The sequence below is a fragment of the Phasianus colchicus genome, chromosome 5, assembly GCF_987193195.1.
Source record: "Phasianus colchicus chromosome 5, bPhaCol1.hap1.1, whole genome shotgun sequence".
Classification (NCBI taxonomy): domain Eukaryota; kingdom Metazoa; phylum Chordata; class Aves; order Galliformes; family Phasianidae; genus Phasianus; species Phasianus colchicus.
Genome location: NC_143440.1, coordinates 37,298,112 through 37,317,416, shown reverse-complemented (window position 1 = coordinate 37,317,416; position 19,305 = coordinate 37,298,112). Strand labels below are relative to the sequence as shown.

The window sequence follows — 19,305 nt, the reverse complement described above, 5'->3', positions numbered from 1 at the left end:
TTAAAAAGGGGAAACCCTTTCAAGAAGCTTGCAAAACTTTCATAACCCTATAACCTATACAAGAAAAAGTTGCCTGGCTTTCCTAAACCTGCCCAAAAGCACCAGCGGGCTGTCCCAGGCTTTGAGATGAATAATGAGAAAAAGGCCAGGAATGGTTTGGCCGGACTGGAAAACAGGACCAGCTGTTTTCAGGAACCCATGTGCCCTCTCTGCTTTTCCTCCCCCTTTCATCTCTGGGTTTTCTCTCAGGGCCCCTTGCAGAGGGACACCATCCCACGGGAAAGTGGCCGGAGCACATCTCAGGCAGTTAGTCAGCCAGGCCAGCAATTGCTGCAAGAGGAGAAAAATTCTTAATGGGAATCCCCCACATCTGAGAAGCAGCAGAGAAATTCACCAGGGAAAAATTCGGCATCACTAAACCCCACGCTGCCTTTAATCCTTGTGGGAGGCTGTATTCAACCAGCTCTCATTGCAAGCAGATGGGAGGGCATCAGTGAAGAGCAGAGAAGAAAAAATTAAAGTGGACTCAGAGAATAAGGATGCAGACAGAATACATAACTTCTTAAGGGGGAAAAAAAGTTTGTGATTTTTTTTTTTTTTTTAAATGCACAAATGTTCTGAAGGGTTCTGTACAGTCATTGGCAAGAACTGCATGCACAGAGCAGAGCAGGACTTTCCTTCCCATCCCATGCCACTGAGACAGATTAAAATCCTCCACAGCAGAGGGGTGAGTCGTTCCGAAGGCTGATGCCGTACCTGCAGGCCTGCGGCCAGCGTGACATAACGCGAGTCATGCACAATACTGCATGGATCTCTCAAATAAATTATTATCACCGCGACACTCTCAAGGCTTTGGGACACGGGGTCAACGCAGACGAGCTCCTCTCCCGCAACCCCAGGCCCTGCGCGAAGCTTCCCTCCCCCGAGCCTGGTGCGGGACAGGCAGCCCCCCGCAGGGCAGCTGTGGGTGCTGTTGGGAAAAGCGGGCCCGAGGACGGAGCACTTGGGGCAGCGCGGCGGGGCAGGCGCTCAGCGCGCTGACCGCAGCCTCACATCCACCCCTCCGGGCAGCGACGGGCTTTACAGCGCCACCTCGCCACCAGAAGGCCGAAATCTGCCCCCGGTCCGACGCGCGTAAAGATGAGCGCTGGTTAATGCCCCCTCGGGGAGGCCCTCATTCCGCGCCGGGCGGGGGAGCCCCGGGCGGGCCGCAGTGCGGGGCAGCGGGCCGGGCCGCAGGGAAGTACCGCGGGCAGCGCGTTACTCAGCGGGACGGCGAGTACTTCCCCGCGCCGAGCCCCCCCCGCGGGCGCGGCAGGGAATTCCGCCGCGCTGGGCCGGGCCGCGCCGCGTTGGGCCGGCCCCGTTCCTCCCCTGCCCGCCCCTGGCGCCGAGCAGGACCGGGCTCGCCCGGAGTGGCTGGAAATTCCCGCGGCGGCGGCTCCTCCCCCGCAGAAATCCCCTCGCCGGGGTGTATAGGCGCTCGCCGCCGCCGCCGCCGCTCACTCGCGGATGCCCGCCCGTCTCGGAACGCCGTCGCCAGCACCAGCACCAGCAGCCGCGGCGCCGCGCCGCCCCGCCAGCCCCGCCGCCATGCTCAGCGCCCACCGCCCCGCCGAGCCGCCCGCCGTGGAGGGCTGCGAGCCGCCGCGCAAGGAGCGGCAGGGCGGGCTGCCGCCGCCAGACGACCGCCACGACAGCGGGCTGGACTCCATGAAGGAGGAGGAGTACAGGCAGCTGGTGCGGGAGCTGGAGGACATCCGCCTGCAGCCCCGCGAGCCGCCCGCTCGGCCGCACGCCTGGGCCCAGCAGCTCACCGAGGACGGCGACACGTAAGTCGGGGCCGCGGGAGACCGGGTCGGGACGCGCCGGCGGCGGGGAGGCGCCGGGCGGGGAGCGGAGCGGAGCGCGGAAAGTCCCTGGAGCGGCGCCAGGAAGAGGCGGCTCCGCGGCGCGGAAAGCCCCGGCCGCCGAAAGCCCCGGCTTTCGAAACCTGCACGTGACTGCGGCCGTGACCCGGGCGCCGCGTCAGCCACGTCCCGCGGGGGGATTTGGGTCTCACGTAGCGCGCTTCCTTGTTTTCTTGGTGCAGTTTCCTCCACTTGGCGATCATTCACGAAGAAAAGGCTCTGAGCCTGGAGGTGATCCGGCAGGCCGGTGGGGACGGCGCCTTCCTGAACTTCCAGAACAACCTCAGCCAGGTACGCTGCACCCCCGGCCCGGGCCGCCCCCACAAAAGGCCCGCGGGGAATTCCCTTGGAAAAGTTTCTCTGTAGTTGGATGGATGCTAAGTTGGAGCCCACGTTGGGGAAAGTACCTGGCTCGCTTCGAGCAGTGGGGTGCAGCACTTTGTCCTTCTGCGGCCTCTTACATTTTCCATATACGATACAATGGATTGTGTTCCTTTCCATTGGGATGTTAATGATACCCCTCATACGGATGGAATGTCTGATATCTGGAGAGCCCCAAGTCCATAGTTTCTAGACTAAAGAGCAGCAGTGTGCTGTGCCAGGAAGCACAAAGACCTGACTTGCAGTACTTGCACTTGGGCAGAAGTCCTCAAAAGCCACTGCGGGGTTTGTGTATTTGTACATTTGCCACACTTGTCACGTAACTCAAAGCTGTGTGTTCCCTCCTGCCTGCAGACTCCACTCCACCTGGCGGTGATCACAGACCAGCCTGAAATCGCTGAGCACCTGCTGAAGGCTGGCTGCGACCTGGATGTCAGGGACTTCCGCGGGAACACCCCGCTCCACATCGCCTGCCAGCAAGGCTCGCTCCGCAGCGTCAGCGTCCTCACGCAGCACTGCCAGCCCCACCATCTCCTCGCTGTCCTGCAGGCCACCAACTACAATGGTACGCGTGCACCGCCCTAGCAGAGACCTCTTGAGAAGTATCTTGTTCCCTTTGCAGTGCTGAGGAGGCCCCAAAGCAATGCAGTATTTGACTTCCTTAAGATGTCGTGGTCTCAGCCTTGTGGGCCTTCTTGCTCATGATCATTGGCTCTCATGGGCCTTAAGTTTATTACTTCTGCAGTACTCACAGCAGTTATGTTTTTTGTTTTTTGTTTTTTTTTTTTTAATTTTTAATTGTTACAGTAAGGCACAGTTAAACACTGGAATGAAGCCTCTAAGAAATCTTTCCAAAATCCAACCCAGTTATCCATACTTAATGGAAGCTGGAAAGCTATTTTGAAAAATATGTTTTTGCCTTGGTTGATTTACAAACTTAGATACTGTCCTGTCATCTTGACTTTAAACAAGTTATGGGACATTGGGTAAGACTTACTCAAATTTTGCCATCATTTTTATCTTCCAGGACATACATGTCTCCATTTGGCATCTATTCAAGGATACCTGGCTGTTGTCGAATACCTGCTGTCCTTAGGAGCAGATGTAAATGCTCAGGTATGTACTTTATAATATGAATTTAACTGAGCTGTCTAGTCAGAAGAATCAACAGGTGTGACACTGCCAAGCCTCACTCTCCTAAACCAATACCTCATGTTGTTTCCAAACAGGAGCCGTGCAATGGGAGAACAGCACTACACTTAGCCGTAGACCTGCAGAACTCAGACCTGGTGTCACTTCTGGTGAAACACGGGGCAGATGTGAACAAAGTGACCTACCAGGGCTACTCTCCATACCAGCTCACATGGGGACGAGACAACTCCAGCATACAGGAGCAGCTGAAGCTGCTGACCACAGCTGACCTGCAGATACTGCCTGAAAGTGAGGATGAGGAGACCAGTGAATCAGAGCCAGAGTTCACAGAGGATGAAGTAAGTACTGTTTGCTTCTTTTCAAGAGGAGAGTCACATCCTGCCCTTTGTTTGGCTGGTGCTGCAGGGATGACCTCTTCCCTATGAAACTTTTTGGGATAACAGCCCATGAAGTAAGGCTGTGCTGCCAACCATCAGAGGGGTGGCAGTTAGGGCAAGGATATAAATAGAATGAGCTCAAGAGTGAAATATAAATAATACAGGAACAGAGGGTAGCTTCACACTGTGTGATTTCTCTGAGCTTATACCTACAGAACTTCATGAGATAAAATAGTTAATTAGTGGATTTGGACTTCTCAGCATTCGTTTTTGTGATGGTCTTAATGCTGTTAAATAGCAAATGTAAACATTTCAGTGTATAAGTTGCAGATGTACTGGAGTTAGGGCATGTGGAGTTTGGCTGCTGTCCCAGAGTAGATGGGATACTCCTAGTAGGAGTTTGGCATTAACAGCACTTTGTTTTTCTTCCAGCTTATGTATGATGACTGCTGTATTGGAGGAAGACAGCTGACATTTTAAAGCAGAGGTTTCTGTGAAAAGTGACTGTGTACATATGTATAGGAAAAAAAGGCTGACTTTCTTCATTTAAAAAGAAAGTCTACACTTGAAGGAGAAAAAAGTACTGAGATACTACACTGCCCAGCCAGGAGCACGTCATGCTAACAGGTTCCATGTTCTGACCTGTGCTTATGTAACAGGAATGGGATCTGTAACATCGTTAAGAGATCAGTGAACATGCACACCACCTGATAAAGAGCTACATTATCTAATTTTCTCTCCCACATGAGGATAACAGACTGCACGTCCAATGTACTGTTAGAAATGCATTTGAGAGCTGCCTTGTGACACTAAGTGCTGTGAGGAGTGCTCGTCCCCTCGATGGCAAGACAGGCTTGCACAAACGTCCCATCTGCTTGAAGACTGTGAGGTTGGCATTAGGTTAAGGCACTGCAGTGCCCTGCTCCCTGACCCTGGCTGCTCAGGGTTGAGGTGCAGCAGGTGGAGAAGTCCGACCATGGGAGAGGTGACCTGGCTGCTGGGAGGAAGGTAGCAATAATGTTAACTGTGGGCATTGGAAACTGTGTGTTTCACACCATGTGTGTCATAGTTGCTACACTTTTTAGCAACTGTATAGAATGTAAATACTGTACATTTTTGTTTATAATTATTTTGGTACCTGTGAGATGTGTATTTATTAAAAAAGGCAAATTTCTGTACCCAGCCTGTGAAACAGTTCATTGTCCATCTCATCATGAGCTGCATGGGATCCACATGGTCAGCTCTTTCAGAAATAGCTGATGTAGTAAACGTGAGGTCAGAGGCTGGGGGGTTTTGGGTAGTTCACTACAGGAAGAGTAGGACATGTAAGCAGCTTTCAGCTCCCAGCACTTCTGGTGCAGCTAATTTTAGCAGCACTCGTAGGTGTAGCTTCCTGTGCTGGTTGTTGCAGTGGGTAGGGGGCTGGGATTCCCCTTCTGCTACACAAGTGCCAGATTGTACATGCTATGGAGAGACTGAGTCTACCTTCAATGAGAGGTGCCCGCTTTAGGGGCACCTTTTTTTCCAGCTCCTGGTGTCTGGGGGTGAAGCGAGGATGCAGAGCACAGCTTGAAACCTGGTTACTCTTGTATTGACTTGCTCAGGGACGTTTGCAGAGCAGCTCTGTGCCTGCCTTCCCTCTCATTTATCACAGCCTGACTCTGGTTTGAACTTGGACACCTTCAGACTTTCCAGCGGGGATTTCCACAGGAAGGAGTGCATGCCTGGGAAGGAGCACTGCTGCCTTTCCCCAAACTGCGGGTGGGGGCCTCCCCTCCTCCCTGCTGTGGGAGCTGCAGCTCTCCCTGCCCAGCCTGCAGCTATGAAATAGGTGCCCTTAACACACTTCACTTATTTATGTTTTCACCAGGAACGAATGCAGATGGAATAATTCTGCTTAAACTCCCATCTGCATCTGATCGCCTTTTGGCAGTGTGGTGCAAAGCAGGCCTAATTTTAGCTGCAGATACTGGAACAGTATGTGATGAACATAAGGTGATTGCTCAGTTGAGTGAGGCATGACCACAGCCAGCTTTCGGGCTGCGTTTCACCTGTGCCACAACCTTGGGATCAGGGTGGAGTGCGTCAGAGCTGCTGACGCAGGACAGAGCTCTGCTAGGAGCACCGGCCAGGGGACTTTTGCACAGCTGGCAGTCAGCCAGGCTCAAAAGCCAGTGTGGGTGGTGATGGCTCCAGGTTGCACAGGGAGACCCACTTCCTCTCCCATCAGGGATTTCTGATACAACCTGTGCGAAGGGCACAGGTATGAGGAAGAGCACTGCATCTGCCTGGGTGCTTCTTAATTTGCATGGGAGCCAAAGGCTGTTGTGGAAGTGATTGTACAGAAATTGTAATCCTGAGTCATTTGTATTTCCTCTCCACTCTCATAGCATTAGAATTGCCCAGGTGTACACACTGGAACTTCCTTCTTGTAGAAAGGACCATGCCTGAAGTTCAGGCCTGCACATTTTCCAGGACTGGGTCTGCACAATAGTCTTTTCTGGGGCTTTGAGCCTCACCCTGCACTCCTCCAGATTAGCACCCACTAAATCTGATCTGCAGATGAAGTGGTGGGGTTTTATCCACCTACTGCAGGGTTTTCAACAGCAAAGAATCCCAGACAAATTTCAGCCCTTCCTGATTAAGCACCATGTTGCAACAGCTGAAAATAGAAAACATTCCAACATCTAACTACATCACAATTTCCCACTGGGCTAGAAATTATGTCAGGGTCCTCTGGAAGCATTCACCACCTATAGATACCAATGTGCTGGAAGTGCTGAGGTATGTGGCCAGACCTGGTATACAAATATTTAAACAGATACCATCTGAATACAAATATTTTTTACTCAAAGGCTGGAGAGAGAGAGGAAAGTGCAGTTATCAGGAGTATCGGTCTGGTTGAGTACGTTCAGAGGCAGTTGTATGTTCCCTGGCACCCAGTGCAACATTTAGACAAACAATACCTTAGGCAGGTGCAGTTATAACATCATAAGAGTTCTATAATGACTTAATAAATGAAGCAAATGCTGTACAAGGAAGTTCTGCAGCTAACCAAATCATTGTCAAGGTACTGGTTATCCTACTGTTTGCCTTCATTGGTCATGCAAAAGTAACAAAGTAGTGAAAATGCAGGACATGCAGTTAAAGCAAATAGGACAGAGAGTAACGTGAGAGTATGTGTCTGTTCACAAAGTAGCTTTGGGCATGTTTTGTATTTGCAGCCACTCCACAGGGTACATTGCTAGTGCAGTGTTTTGCCTTTTCGCTTGATGATGGAACTCAATTGTGCTGTAACACAGAAGTGAAGATCATCCATTATAAGTTACCCTCCACCTCCAAAAAAAAAAAAACAAATTTTGACACATGCCCTTAGCCACCACTTATCTGCACTCTTTTCCATACCTACGCATTTGGAAAGATCTTCTGAGACTGGTTTTGCTGATGACCTTCTGCTTCCTTCTAACACTCTTGTAGACACGTCTCATTAGGGAGAACAGGAAAGGAAGATCCTTAAGCATTCATTCATTCTGCCAGCATCACTTGGTTCTTATTCTGCCACCATGGCTGCTTTTAGCAGAACAACTCAGCTTGCTCTCACTTGTCTGCTCCCTCCTACCAATGCTTCTCCACATTGGCCCAAGACTTTCTTCCAGCACCTTGAATGCCTTGATAGGGCACTATGAGGCTCAGCAATCTTTAAAGAGTTCAAAAGCATCCATTCCCCATACAGATCAGGGTCCGATTCAGTTTTGTTTCAGTTTCCTGACTCTGGCAACTGCCAGGAGCATGCACTACAGAAAAGCATACAAAAAGAGCAACTATCAAGCAATACTGAGCACAGTCTCCTAACTTCAGCAACCTGTGCTTTAAAGACTGCCAGAGATCAAGGTGGCCTCCTTCTGTGAGATGGTTCTTCGTGAGGTTTTATTGTACAGAACTTGTTAACTTCTGAAGTTGCTGCACACCTCCAACACCAGCAGCATCTTGTGACAGGATTGCCCCAGTTCACCTACAAGTGGTGTGAGGAAGCAATCAGATAACTTCCTTTGAAATGCCCCTGACTACAGACAGATCCTCATAGCACATTCTCCTTCTGGTTTATCCTGTGGTATCACAACTCTGTTTCCTCCTGGGACTGCAACTTCTGCTGCCTTCACACCATGAACATTGCTTCCCTGGAGCTGCTGGGGACTTCCCACCACAGGGTCCCTCATCCCTGCTGTTCTTCAGAGCCAGGACAAGCAGACAGCAGTACATTTCTCCCATTCCTTGGGAATTCCGTCGGTATTTTTTCTTAATGTAGTCACACCTACTGTTATTAGTAGGGTCAGTTCTCTCCATTAGCCCACCTCTTCAGCACCTTTGTCCTCCTCTTTTCTGCTCCCAAGCAACAATACAATCCACCTTTTCCTGCATTCCAGACTGAGCCCTTCCCTTGGGTCCCTCCTGTTCTCCTGTGCCAGCTTCCCTGTGAGCTCATTCACTCACCCACTTTCATGCACTGTACTGCATGAGCTAGCATTTTTGTGTCCATCCCATGCCCTTTGCTCTGTAGATCTCTGACAATCTCTCAGGGATATTCCCATACTTACTTATATTGCACACACAGGTCTGAACTCTATTTCCTCCCACACCCTCCTCTTTCTCTTACTACTTTAGCTCCCTGCAAGCTTCTCTTACCCCCCAGCAAATTCAGAACCCCTCTCTTTAATTCACTTGGAAGTGCAGGTGTCTCACCTCAGCCTCTCTACCCTCAACAAGGAGAGGTAGGACAGGCAGCCCATCTGTTAGGCAGCTCACAGCATGAGGGGCCTGCGCTTCAAGATTTAACTCCTACATTGCAGACTTGACTCTACTCTGCAGGATTTAATGCCTACAGTGTGGGGTTTAACTCTTGCTCTTTTCCTGCAGCCCTTCATCATTAGGAAGTGGCTCCCTGTTGACTCTTCGGTATTTAACATACCAGACATAGCACAGAAGCACTACTGGGCCAGACAGGGCCAAGGCACAAGGTTTAGCAATAAACTGGCCCCACATGCAGCTAGTGGGCCCTGCTGCCTGACTGCCTCAGCAAGGCTCAGTGCACTAAAAAGCAGGGAGGACACCAAGATCCTTAATCCATTTAAAAAACAGCTGCTGGCTTTACTCCACAGCTTTAATTTATTTATTTGGGACAGGAACTGAGGCTGCTCATCTCCAAGAGCCAGCTACAGCTCTCTGAAGCCTACACATCAGAACCAAAAGCTGTTACATTTAACGTGGTTTTAGTGTAAGAAACTAAAGTCCAGACAGCTTGAAAGAAAACCACCCCTTCCCTGGAGGTCTGACTTCCCTCCTTCCCCCTCACTTTAGCGCTCAGCTTTTCTCAAGGCCATGTGCTTGTCCAATTCTCCAAACAGGACTTTCCAGTCTGGATCAGAAGTCTGGGTTTTTCTCTGCTCAATCCCTTCTGCTATGTCACTGCTTTAGAGCCATCACAAGCAGCTGCAATGGGTGCTGTCAGTTCCCAGCAGTGGTCAAACTGTGTCACACTTGTCCACCACTGCCTGTGGCCATGGAGGTCTCACCACCTTTCCAGGCAGACTGGTCTCCACACTGGTCCCACCTCCTACCTCCTGATGCCCTGCCCATTTATTGAGCTTAACCTGGGGGATTAGTGTTCTTGCTCGGAAGGAATAGGCCCCCAAATCTTCAATTTAAATCGTTTTTATATTCCCTGTTTAAGGTAATGAGATTAATTTTCCTGTGTGTCTTTCAAAGGACACCCTGAAAAGCAGCTTGTCATCCCTCCAACCGAAAATAAAACACAAAGCACAACATGAAAACAAATGAGTGAATGTATGCAAAGTGCTGCAAGATCATCATATGGAAAGAGCCTTAAAATGCAAACATTTCTAACTCAAACGCACCCAGAAGAGTGCACATGGCTGTGATTACAGAGCAAGTTTTAATTCAGTTAATTATTATCCCAGGATTTCAGTAGCTTGGAGGAGGGAGTTTCACAAGGAAGGAGGGAAGAGTTCTGTGAGCACTGCGCTTCACAACCCTGTTTGTCTGCACCTGGGACTGCCCAGGTGTTGCACAAGAGGCAGCTCACACTGAGCAGCTGCCAGCAAGGGGCTGTGCTGCTCACCATGCACACAGTGCAGGAGGACCTGAGCTGTCTTTTTCCTCTCTGCATGGGAAAAGGACACGCAATTTCTGAGCTAGAGGTCTAAGTGTGTGTTGAACCGAGGACTGAAAGTCAGTAATGATAGCTGCCTGGCCCAAGCAGCACACAGAGCGAAACCACCCTCTTATTTCAATTTTTCTAAGAGGAGAACTTTCCACTCCAATCTGCGTCAGGGCTGATGCTTCTGGACTCGAGTTAAAACATCAGCCTGACTTCTTGTAGCAGCCTCTCCGAGAAGCCCTGCACCAGCAAACAAGAAAACAAACAAAACCTTACCTCAGCTTGGCATGGGCTGTGCCAAGCTTCGTCTGAGGAAAACTCTTCAGAAGAGGGGGATTCACACCACCCACTCACCTCTAAACACACTTGACCTGCACCTCCTGTCTAACAGCCTCAGGAAATTTCCTGAACTGTAGCAAAACGTCCCACACTGCCTGTCTGCCCAAGACCTACCCATTCTCCCATCCTCGTAGGCTTACCCTACAGCAACAGCAAGCTGAAATGCCTGGCATTGAGGTGCTGGCATATCCTGTGGGACTCTGCCCTCTTCTTAGGGTGTTTATTTTTCACATGAAAAGCATTAAGCTTTTCCCACTGTATGATTTTTGGATCTGCTCCCAGGGTAAGAGAGGTGGACAGCCACACACAGCCAGCACTTCTGCCAGCATTACCTTCTGCCCTTGGTGATAACGCACCAAGCCAGTTAGTTTCCTTCCCTGTGCCCTGGCAAAAGAGGCTGACCTCCAAAATGCATAGGTACCTGCTTCCCTTTGTAAGCCATTTCTGTTTCCAAAGGACTTGTGAAGTTAGGAACCAATAAGTCTTCATTTCCTTTTTCAGAGAACTCTTGACAAAGTGGGATGAGGAAGCCACTCAGGTTATTTTGCAGTTCAGTGCTTCCTTCCCCTTCCAAGTAGCATTCAAGGTGGTCTGTTGAGATTGGGTGCTCTGGGAAGCCCATTCCTAAAAACAGCTGTGCTGAAGGGTAGGAGATAAGAGGAAAAAGCTGTATCCACACACTGTCTCAAACTGGAGAAGAGTATGTCAGTACAGCACAGCAGCAACATGGCACAAAAAACACCTAGCACACTTTTCACAAACATTTAGGTATGCAGAATATGCAAACGTACCTGCACTGCAACGTCCTGAGAATTAATGCCAATCTCACCAGGCTCTCTGTTTAATTTAATAAAAAAGTGGATAATTTAAAATAGCTATTTTTCCCCCATTTTCAAAGGAAATATTCTGTTTTGCTTTAGTTAGAAACAATTATTGTTAAAAAAAAACCAAAAAACTATGATTAAAATAATATTGAGAACTTCTGAACTAAAACAGAATACTCAGGAGGCTTAGAAAACAAGCCTTTATTTCATTTTTTCTTTGTCTTTGGAAACATCAGATGTTTTTGTCACTCACCTGTAATAATTTTTCTCCCAAGCTTTTGCAATTGTGATAACATAATTTCCTCTCCCACTCTTCTCCTAACTCACGTGAACTGGGCATACATCTGACCTGGGGCTCGCTGTCTCATCAGTGAAAAGCCAGCCCCAAAATTTGCATCCAATTGCAGTCTCCACAGTAGCTATTAAACTCCTTGGGTTTGTTTGGGGGCAGGTTTTCAGTTGGCCTTGCAGCTGAAAGCCTTCACTCAGGTCTGCTCAGCTGCCTGTTGCAATTTGAAGCATTCCTTCACTTCACACATGTGGATCGTATTTCCTACATCCACTGACTCTATCAATTGGCTGCTCCAGGTGAACAGCATTAGAAGTCAGCTCACAGGAGGGGATATTTTCAAAATAGATCCAGAGAATTATGTTGTGGTGGAAGTTTTGGGGCTGGAAGGATACAGCTTCTCATAGGTTAATGGATGCTGATTCGGGCACCTTGTGGTTAGTGTCCTGGTGTGTAAAATGTTACCCGTAACTTAGACCATGACTCCACGCTGATTCAACCAAAGGCGTGAAGCCAATGCACATGACCCAGGGCTGCTAGGTGTTTCCCATGCAGATGCTTTCGTTTAGCACCAAAGTTGCATGAAAGGAACTCATTGTGTCCTCCTCTTCCTGTGGGTAAGTCCCTTGCATTGCGAGCGAGTTTGTCATGAAACACCACCACAAAGGACTTCTGAGCATCGCTTTAGGAAAAACGTTATCTCCACAGCTTCATTAACTGTACAACTGGACCCTTGGCTACTGTAACCACAGGGGAAAGATAAATTTGTATAGCCTTATTAATGATTTTCCTTAACGTTGTACGAAATATCATCTTCATCTCCAGTCCCCAAAGCATCCGAGTCTTTGAGCATAGCTAAAATTAGCCATGGAGCCCTTTGGGAGCAGCATTCCTATGGGTGGAGGTGAGCTGCCTGGTGAGCAGGGGTCCACCAGTGCAAGCTGCTTTGGGGAAGTTGCTGCTGTGAAGGTTGTGAATGACACCATCCTTCCTGGAGAGACAGCAAACCATCCCAGCACGGGTGTGAAGAACGATGGAGCACTGCTGGGTCCTACTGTAAAGGGGGCTTTCAAGGGTGATCTAAAATGGAGGTATGCCCTAATTCAGGTTGGGAGAGGCACCATCTGCCCACCAGTTCTGCTGAAGTGAGCAGGAGTTCAGCACCTCTCCCATTGAGCCTCCAGGAGTTCTCCAGGCAGGAAAGTGCAAGCTGGCTCCCAGTGAGGGATCTGACTTTACATTATTTTGTGAAGTGGTGAAAAAGAGGCAGTGATGGTAAACGCAAATATCTGCAACACATCAGGGCCTCAGCACGGAAAGCATTTTGAACCTGCTCACCCCTTGCAGTACACAAGCATGCAGATAAGGGAGCAGTGTGGCTGTGACATGTGATTCAATGGGCCTTGCTGCAAAGACCAACTGCTCTTCTGGAAAGAAATGTTGCTGAAAACTCTCATTGACTAAGGAGTTTTTGGACTCCATCTAAGACATGATTGAAATAGGTGCTGAAGATCTGCTCTTAAAAGAGAGTGCTTGACACGCACTGCTGCCTTTGGCATTACAAGAAATGAAGAAGAAAGAGGAAATGATCTGAGCTGTGTGCACGCAACATGAGCTGCATCGAACAGCAGTTAGTACGATTCTCCCAGGACGCAGTGTTGCAGCTACATTAATGTCACTCTCTCTCTTAGTGCTGACAGCCAAATTATTTCTTGCATAGCTGTGTTCACACACCTAATAAGCTTGATCCTGCACAAACCCAGAGCATCTTTCCTTTGCTAACTGGCATTCTGTTGGGTCCTGTGCCTGCACAGCACCAAGATCTCCAGTGTAATGCCAGACGTGGTGCTGGCATGGCTCTGAGCATCCCCAGGGTGGGTCCCAGCTCCACCCAGCCCCTGCAAGCTGTGTGCTCCCCATCTGCCAGCCAGGCTGCGAGTGTCACAGGAGAGAGCCTCTGTGCCAGCAGCCAGCACAGCGCACACTGATTAATACCAAAGGAATGAGGGAGAGGGAAAGAGATGTTTTTGCTAGCAAGCAGCCAGCAATTAAGGATTGCAGTAATAGCAATGAGCCTGACCAAGGGTGATATTAGCTTCTCAAAATACCTGTAGCAAAACTAATACTACAGGTCTGCAGTGGGGAAGACTGAGGTGCAGCTACTTGATGGCTTATCTTATCCCTGCTCCTGGGTGCCATAAATAAAGCATCCCTGATCCATCAAAGCACTTTCCAGGGACAGTGGGCAGCAGGGGCTGAGAGAGTGAAGACTCTAGCCCCGTCACTGCTAGCCCACGTCTGCATGCACCCCAGGTCACAAGGACCCAGCACAAACCTGCCCTGGAAACAAGGCAGAGCTTGCAATGGGCATGCAGCCTACAGGGCTCAGGCTGTGAGCTCTCTGGGGCTCAGGCTGCTTGTAAATATGATTGTGCATCTGCCTGGGGAAGGTGTACTGCCAGTCCTCTCCTGTGCAGGGCCACAAGGATTACAAACTGGTAAAACCAGCACTGGCAGAGTTAAAACTGTGATGCTTCTAGCTGTAAGTGTACCCACCAATGTCTGCTGTTCAGGCCCTCCCTCTGCACAGGGCCTCCCTCAGGTGCATTAGGTTCCAGCAAAAGAGCAGATTTCCATCGATGATATATAATAAGGGGAGGTGAAAGACTGTGGGCTCCTGAGCAGAGTGAGATGGATATTCAGCAGGATTTCTGGCTGGGCCCGGCCCATGCAGTTGCAGCAGGTTTCACCTTTGCTCAGCCCATCTTGCAGAGGCGCTCTATGCAAATGCAGTTCTCAAGCTCTAACACATGTGACTTTTGAAATGTTCAAGCTATTCAGAAAACAATTTATAGGATCAGATTTTCCTACGTCCCCTCAAGTCATTTTATTAATCACTGGGACCATTCTCAAACGCCTTTCAACACTGAGAAATTCCAGTTAATCACAGCCTGCCGTGCTACCACCCTTCTCAGCATTAGATGGAGAAAGAAATGATGCAGTGAGGACCTTAGTCACACTAACAGTACTTCAAGGCTAAGTGGGGAATGGGATGTGAATCATCTTTGCCTTTTCTTTCATTTAAGGGAAATAGAGAATACAACTGCTGCTGTGAGTATGAAACGCAGAAGACAGTGACAGCGCTTCCTGCTTCATTCCCACACGGGTCCCTGCAGCCCAATCCTTCCCTGCATGCAGTTATATGGACTGAAATAGCCCAGCTCTATTTAAAGCCATTCCTTGGAGATTTGCTGACTGCATCTTAGTGAACACAAAGCTGTTATCCAGGACTGGCTGTGGAATGAACCAAAGGATACTTTCCAAAAAAGCCAGTTCCTTTTATGTAACTCAATCTCACCCTGTCCAGAGACTTTTTACACATTACAGATATAGAAGGGCAGCAGGATGTGGTGTGAGGAGAAAGCAAAACAGCTTGTCAGAAAAGTGCAAACATGGTAATGATAGGCACTGCACCCCTTCATTTTAAAAAAACTTTCACTTTTTGCTGAAATCGACAGGGCACTTTTGGCACCCAAGGTACGGAGCAAGGAGCAGCTTGAGCAAGCAAAGGGGAATGCCGAAGCCAGAGGCCAACATAGTGGGGAACAGAAGGTGAAGCAGGATGTCCCTCATGCAGCCCCACAGGAGTGGATCCCCTGCTGCAAAGGAGCATCCAGAATTTATTTATGTGCTTTGAGCAAGGGCTCTGCTAGAGAGCTCAGATCTCAGCTCTAGCTCCATCTACCACTTCAGCCTGCTCCTGCCCTACTAAATATAAAGACCTTTTGGGGCATTGAGGCCATGGTATCTGCAGTGGTTTCCTGCCAAAGCAACAGGAAGCTGCAGGCATCACTACACCCAGCAGCTGGGCATGCTGTGGTGCCTTTGCAAGCTGCCCGAAAGGGTCAGGGCCAGCAGTGAGCTTGTGGCAAGGAAAAGCCATGCAACTCACTGTAAGCCGGCTGGGCAACTGCTTGCTGCAAGCAAACAGCTCATTGCATGTCTGCCCTAGGGAGGAATCCTAGCGAGCTTCTGGACAAGCAGCAGCTGCTGTGCTTCTGTTGGAATTTCCTGGCCTGAAATACATGTATATGTGCTGTGGTGCTGTGCATACACTGGGCCTGGCAGGTTGTATGCATCAGGCTTCCTGCACAGTGGGCAGCAATCTGCTCGGCGTGGTCAGAGAGCTGCAGCTGCTGTTGCACAACAGATCGCAGGATTTCCAAACACTTGGCTGTTGCTGGGCCACAGCTGTAGTGCTGCCTGGTGTCAGCCCAACCAAAGCTCTTGGCTTCAGTGCCAGCATCACTTTCAAGGGTGCAAAGAGCTTGTCCAGGCACAAGGTGCCCGCTCTGTGCTTGGTGCCCTCCTTCAGGAACTAGGATGTGGCCACCTGCCCCTGCTGGTCCCTTCCATGAGTCCACATGCACACGCCAGCAAGCTGCTGGCCTTCCTGGCTGATCTGAGCATGACTCTGGATAGCAAGCTGCCATTTATCTAACAGCCAGGTTTGCACATTGCATAGCTTGTCATTAACTTTGGTACATCTCACTTTTTTGTTGACATGGGTTCCTAGCTGTCCATGCTCAAATGACACGTAGAACCTGGAATCTCCCCACCCCCAAACCCTTCTATCACTGGATAAAGCCACCTCCCTAAACCATGGCCATCAGCCTAACTGCAGCTCTCAGCAGCATGCCGGTACTAACACACTCCCTCACTGTAATGCCAAGGTCACAGACTCAGGCTGCAGCCCTGTCTGCAGAGATGGTGTTGACAGTTTTCTTGTTCTGCCCCAAAGCCACTCTGCACTCCCCCTTCCCCCCACTGCTGCCAGCTAGTAGCCATGAAGCAGTGTCCCCTTACATGCGCTCCTGTGCAGAGCAGGCTAGGAGCTCACTTTTTTGTTTTGCTTGATGAGTTTTATCAGCCTAAAGGGGATAAACAGGTCCGTTCCTAGAAGCTTTGCTGCAGGAGCTGGCAGCCTCCACCAGTCACCAGAGACAACAGTGTGAGAAGGAATGCCAGAAGTTACGTGAGATGGCAGCTTCCAAGGCTGCTCCTCTCCCTCTATCAGCCTGAGCACGTCTCCCCAGCAGCCCTGCCACAGCTGCACGCTCCTGCAGAGCCTTTGTGAAATGTGGGAATCAAAGCTGTGCTTAGGGCAATCTGAGCTCATGTTGGCTAATACTTATAGATGGGCCTCGTCCTCTGAGTTGAGCAAACCCATAATTTTTGCTGGGGATGATGGGCTCTGGGAACACACTGAGCCACTGGGGGAGCTGGTCACGTTGAGCACTGCTCTGCAATTTGTTTGCTGCCCAGAGCATTTCAGGCTGTGTCAGGGTTACATGAAGCTCTCTGAACAACAGGCTGAGTCTGATACTTAAATATATCACAGTCACCATCCCAGAGATCTTTCTAACCTGGTATCATCTTCAGCCATGTCTGATGCTTGAGATGTCAGCTCCCAGCCAAGCAACAGAACAGACCTGTGTAGGGAGATGTTCTGCCTGTTAGGGAGACCATCTGAGCCACCCAGTAGCAGGACTACTAGCAGCCATGTACGTGATCCCAGCTACAGCTGTGCTCTGTAATGCTGCAGAAATGCAGGAGCTTTTCAGCCCCAGCTTCAGGGAAAGGCTGCTTGCTGCTCAGCAGCACAGCAGAAGTTTCTCAGGCATAGATGCCAGAAGAGACTTCAGATCCTCAGTCATGATGCTGGTGGGCTGTACAAGCCTACATTCAAACTGAGCTGACTCTGAGCTGACTCTGAGACTACTGAGCTCCAGGATGCTATGGGCCAGGCCCTTTCTGCCTGGCATGAGGTGGGGCTGCAGAATGGCAAACACCATAAGCCAAACCATTGGCTCATACAGTGGGAAATTCCAGGTTGCTTCCACATGTGGAATCTTCATTTGCAGGCTTGCTTTGGTGGGATTCCTGCCTACACCCAGACTGTATGAACAATATCAGGGCTGAAAGTGAAGGTATCAGCTCTATGGTATGCACAGAGCTCCTGAATCAACACTTTCTTTGCTATGTGGTATGACAGACATCATCCATTTCCCCAGTAACGTTCAGTTAAATCTGATGAATGCGTGTGAGGTGAGCAGCACGTGCCATCACATGTGCTGGTCTTGGGGCTGGCATTCCCCTCATCACCTGCTGACAGGAGGGTGCCTGGGTGACTCAGCTCCCATGACGTGCTGCCACTCATCAATAAGGGTTTGCCACTTTCAGCCTAATTAGCGAGGCCAGGGTCACGTGCATTTGAGGTGACCTTTCTTCTCTGCATCACTGATGCACTACAAAGGGCCAATGCCCTTCTTTCCCCATTGCCTTACAAGGCAGATAGCTACACTATGGATCTACCTTGAAGAAACAATTCCCATAGCAGATGAAGGGCTGCAGTGTGCACACTGAAGAAGAGAACAGGGAATGCAAAAAGCAGATGCCAGCGCAGAATGGTCTTGGGGCAGATAAACCCTTTTTTGGCTGGCAGCACTCTCACATTACCACACTGACTGTCAGAAGCTGGGAACGCTTCTTAATGAGGGCAGGACTAGGACAAGGCCTGGAGGAACTCTCAGAAGCCTTGAGGAGCTTGGGGAGATGATAGGAAGCTGAAACAGATCCAGACAGATGTATAAAGATGGAGTTGTTGTCTGCAATTGCTATCCTCAGAACAAAATTACCCCTGGATCAAACTGATATAATTTCTAACTGGATGTGCTGGATTTCAGCAGATGGGCGTGTCATACAGATGCTCTCCTAGTGTTTTAACTGAGAAACCAGATTGTTTCCCTTGGTAACTTGCTGAGATAAACTCTCCTTCTCAGCTCTGGAAAGAAGAAAATTTTCCACACTCCCTAAGGCACCTCTCTGAGGGGACACGCTGGGAAGAAGGAAGGATTCTGGTTGGTCCTGGAGCAGCGGGGTTTGGTTCTCTTCCTTACCCTTTTTTTCCCCTTTCCTTTTATTATGCCTGGCTATTGCTGAAACAGAGAGGCAGTGGCTCCCTTGGAAGGCTGTGACTGGCAGAGCTGTGCCAGTGCTGGTGACCAACCACCGGTTTGGCCTTAACTGTGGTTTTCTGGGGAATCACCCCAGTGATTTTATGAAAGCAAATCAAGCTCACACCCGATGGCTCCTGTTAAAGTGCATCTCATCTCCCTAACTCAGGGAGCCAGCACCCTCCACAACTCTGGCTGGGGCTGCTTTGGGTTTGCAAAAGCTGCTAAGGCTGGAGAACTTCAGGGAGATTTGCAATGCTGGTTCACACAGGTGATCAAGCAGTGCTTTTCTCCATGTTACCAGGCCAACCTCCTTCACTGTCACACTAATCAGCTGGTTGTATTTCAGTATTAACAGCTACTTGAAAAAAGTGCCTTGTGCAATTTTCTGGTTAATGCACATCTCCCTAGGATTCTCCTCACCTACTTTCACAGTGATTCAAGTGGAAACACTGCTATGGCCCTATTTCCACTGAGCAAACAGATTCACGGGGCCACATGCTGATGGAAGGTTCAGTGGCAGTTTGTGTGTTCTGCCCTTATTTTAGCAGCAAAAGAAAAAACGGATGTTTCCAGCAGACAAAGATAACAAAGCAGCACTGCCACTCTACTCAGCTGGTGAACCAGAAGGCTGCTGTGTGGAAGTGCAGCCAAGCCACCTAGATGCAACACACAGGCAAAAAGCACCAGTACTACTATGGCTCTCTGTACTGGCTGCTCACTTACAATGCAGGGCGACAGAGCATCCTCCTTTCTCAAAAATGCATTCCCCATCGCAGTCCTACTTCTGCATCCCAGTAGCACTCTGCTGCCCCAAAGTACCACAGATTTTTGGTCCTGGA

General features: G+C 49.7%; 1 protein-coding gene and 1 long non-coding RNA gene across 3 annotated transcripts; one reads left to right on the top strand and one right to left on the bottom strand.

Annotated features, from left to right (window-relative positions):
* The first annotated feature begins 1,472 nt into the window (after positions 1–1,472).
* Positions 1,473–4,998, top strand: NFKBIA (NFKB inhibitor alpha). Its single transcript, XM_031593820.2, has 6 exons — positions 1,473–1,832; positions 2,093–2,201; positions 2,646–2,856; positions 3,319–3,407; positions 3,521–3,781; positions 4,253–4,998. The coding sequence occupies exons 1-6, from the start codon at positions 1,513–1,515 to the stop codon at positions 4,298–4,300; spliced, it is 1,038 nt and encodes a 345-aa protein (XP_031449680.2). The 5' UTR covers positions 1,473–1,512; the 3' UTR covers positions 4,301–4,998.
* A 953-nt stretch (positions 4,999–5,951) lies between these two features.
* Positions 5,952–11,819, bottom strand: LOC116229368 (uncharacterized). Of its 2 annotated transcripts, none has more exons than XR_016466968.1 (4): positions 11,412–11,819; positions 11,126–11,171; positions 10,756–10,973; positions 5,952–7,832 (listed from the first exon to the last, which is right to left on the bottom strand). It is a non-coding gene; the product is annotated as an uncharacterized LOC116229368 (long non-coding RNA). The 2 variants fall into 2 exon arrangements; XR_004167002.2 differs by lacking the exon at positions 5,952–7,832 and adding an exon at positions 9,536–10,235 and having other exon boundaries at positions 11,412–11,815.
* Between the last annotated feature and the right edge of the window lie 7,486 nt (positions 11,820–19,305).

Excerpts from the sequence above, each read along its gene's own strand:
- NFKBIA (XM_031593820.2), top strand. The coding sequence starts at position 1,513 with ATGCCCGCCCGTCTCGGAACGCCGTCGCCAGCACCAGCACCAGCAGCC. Across the intron at positions 3,408-3,520 it reads GAGCAGATGTAAATGCTCAG|GAGCCGTGCAATGGGAGAAC; the intron begins GTATGTACTTTA and ends GTTTCCAAACAG. Across the intron at positions 3,782-4,252 it reads CAGAGTTCACAGAGGATGAA|CTTATGTATGATGACTGCTG; the intron begins GTAAGTACTGTT and ends TTTTTCTTCCAG.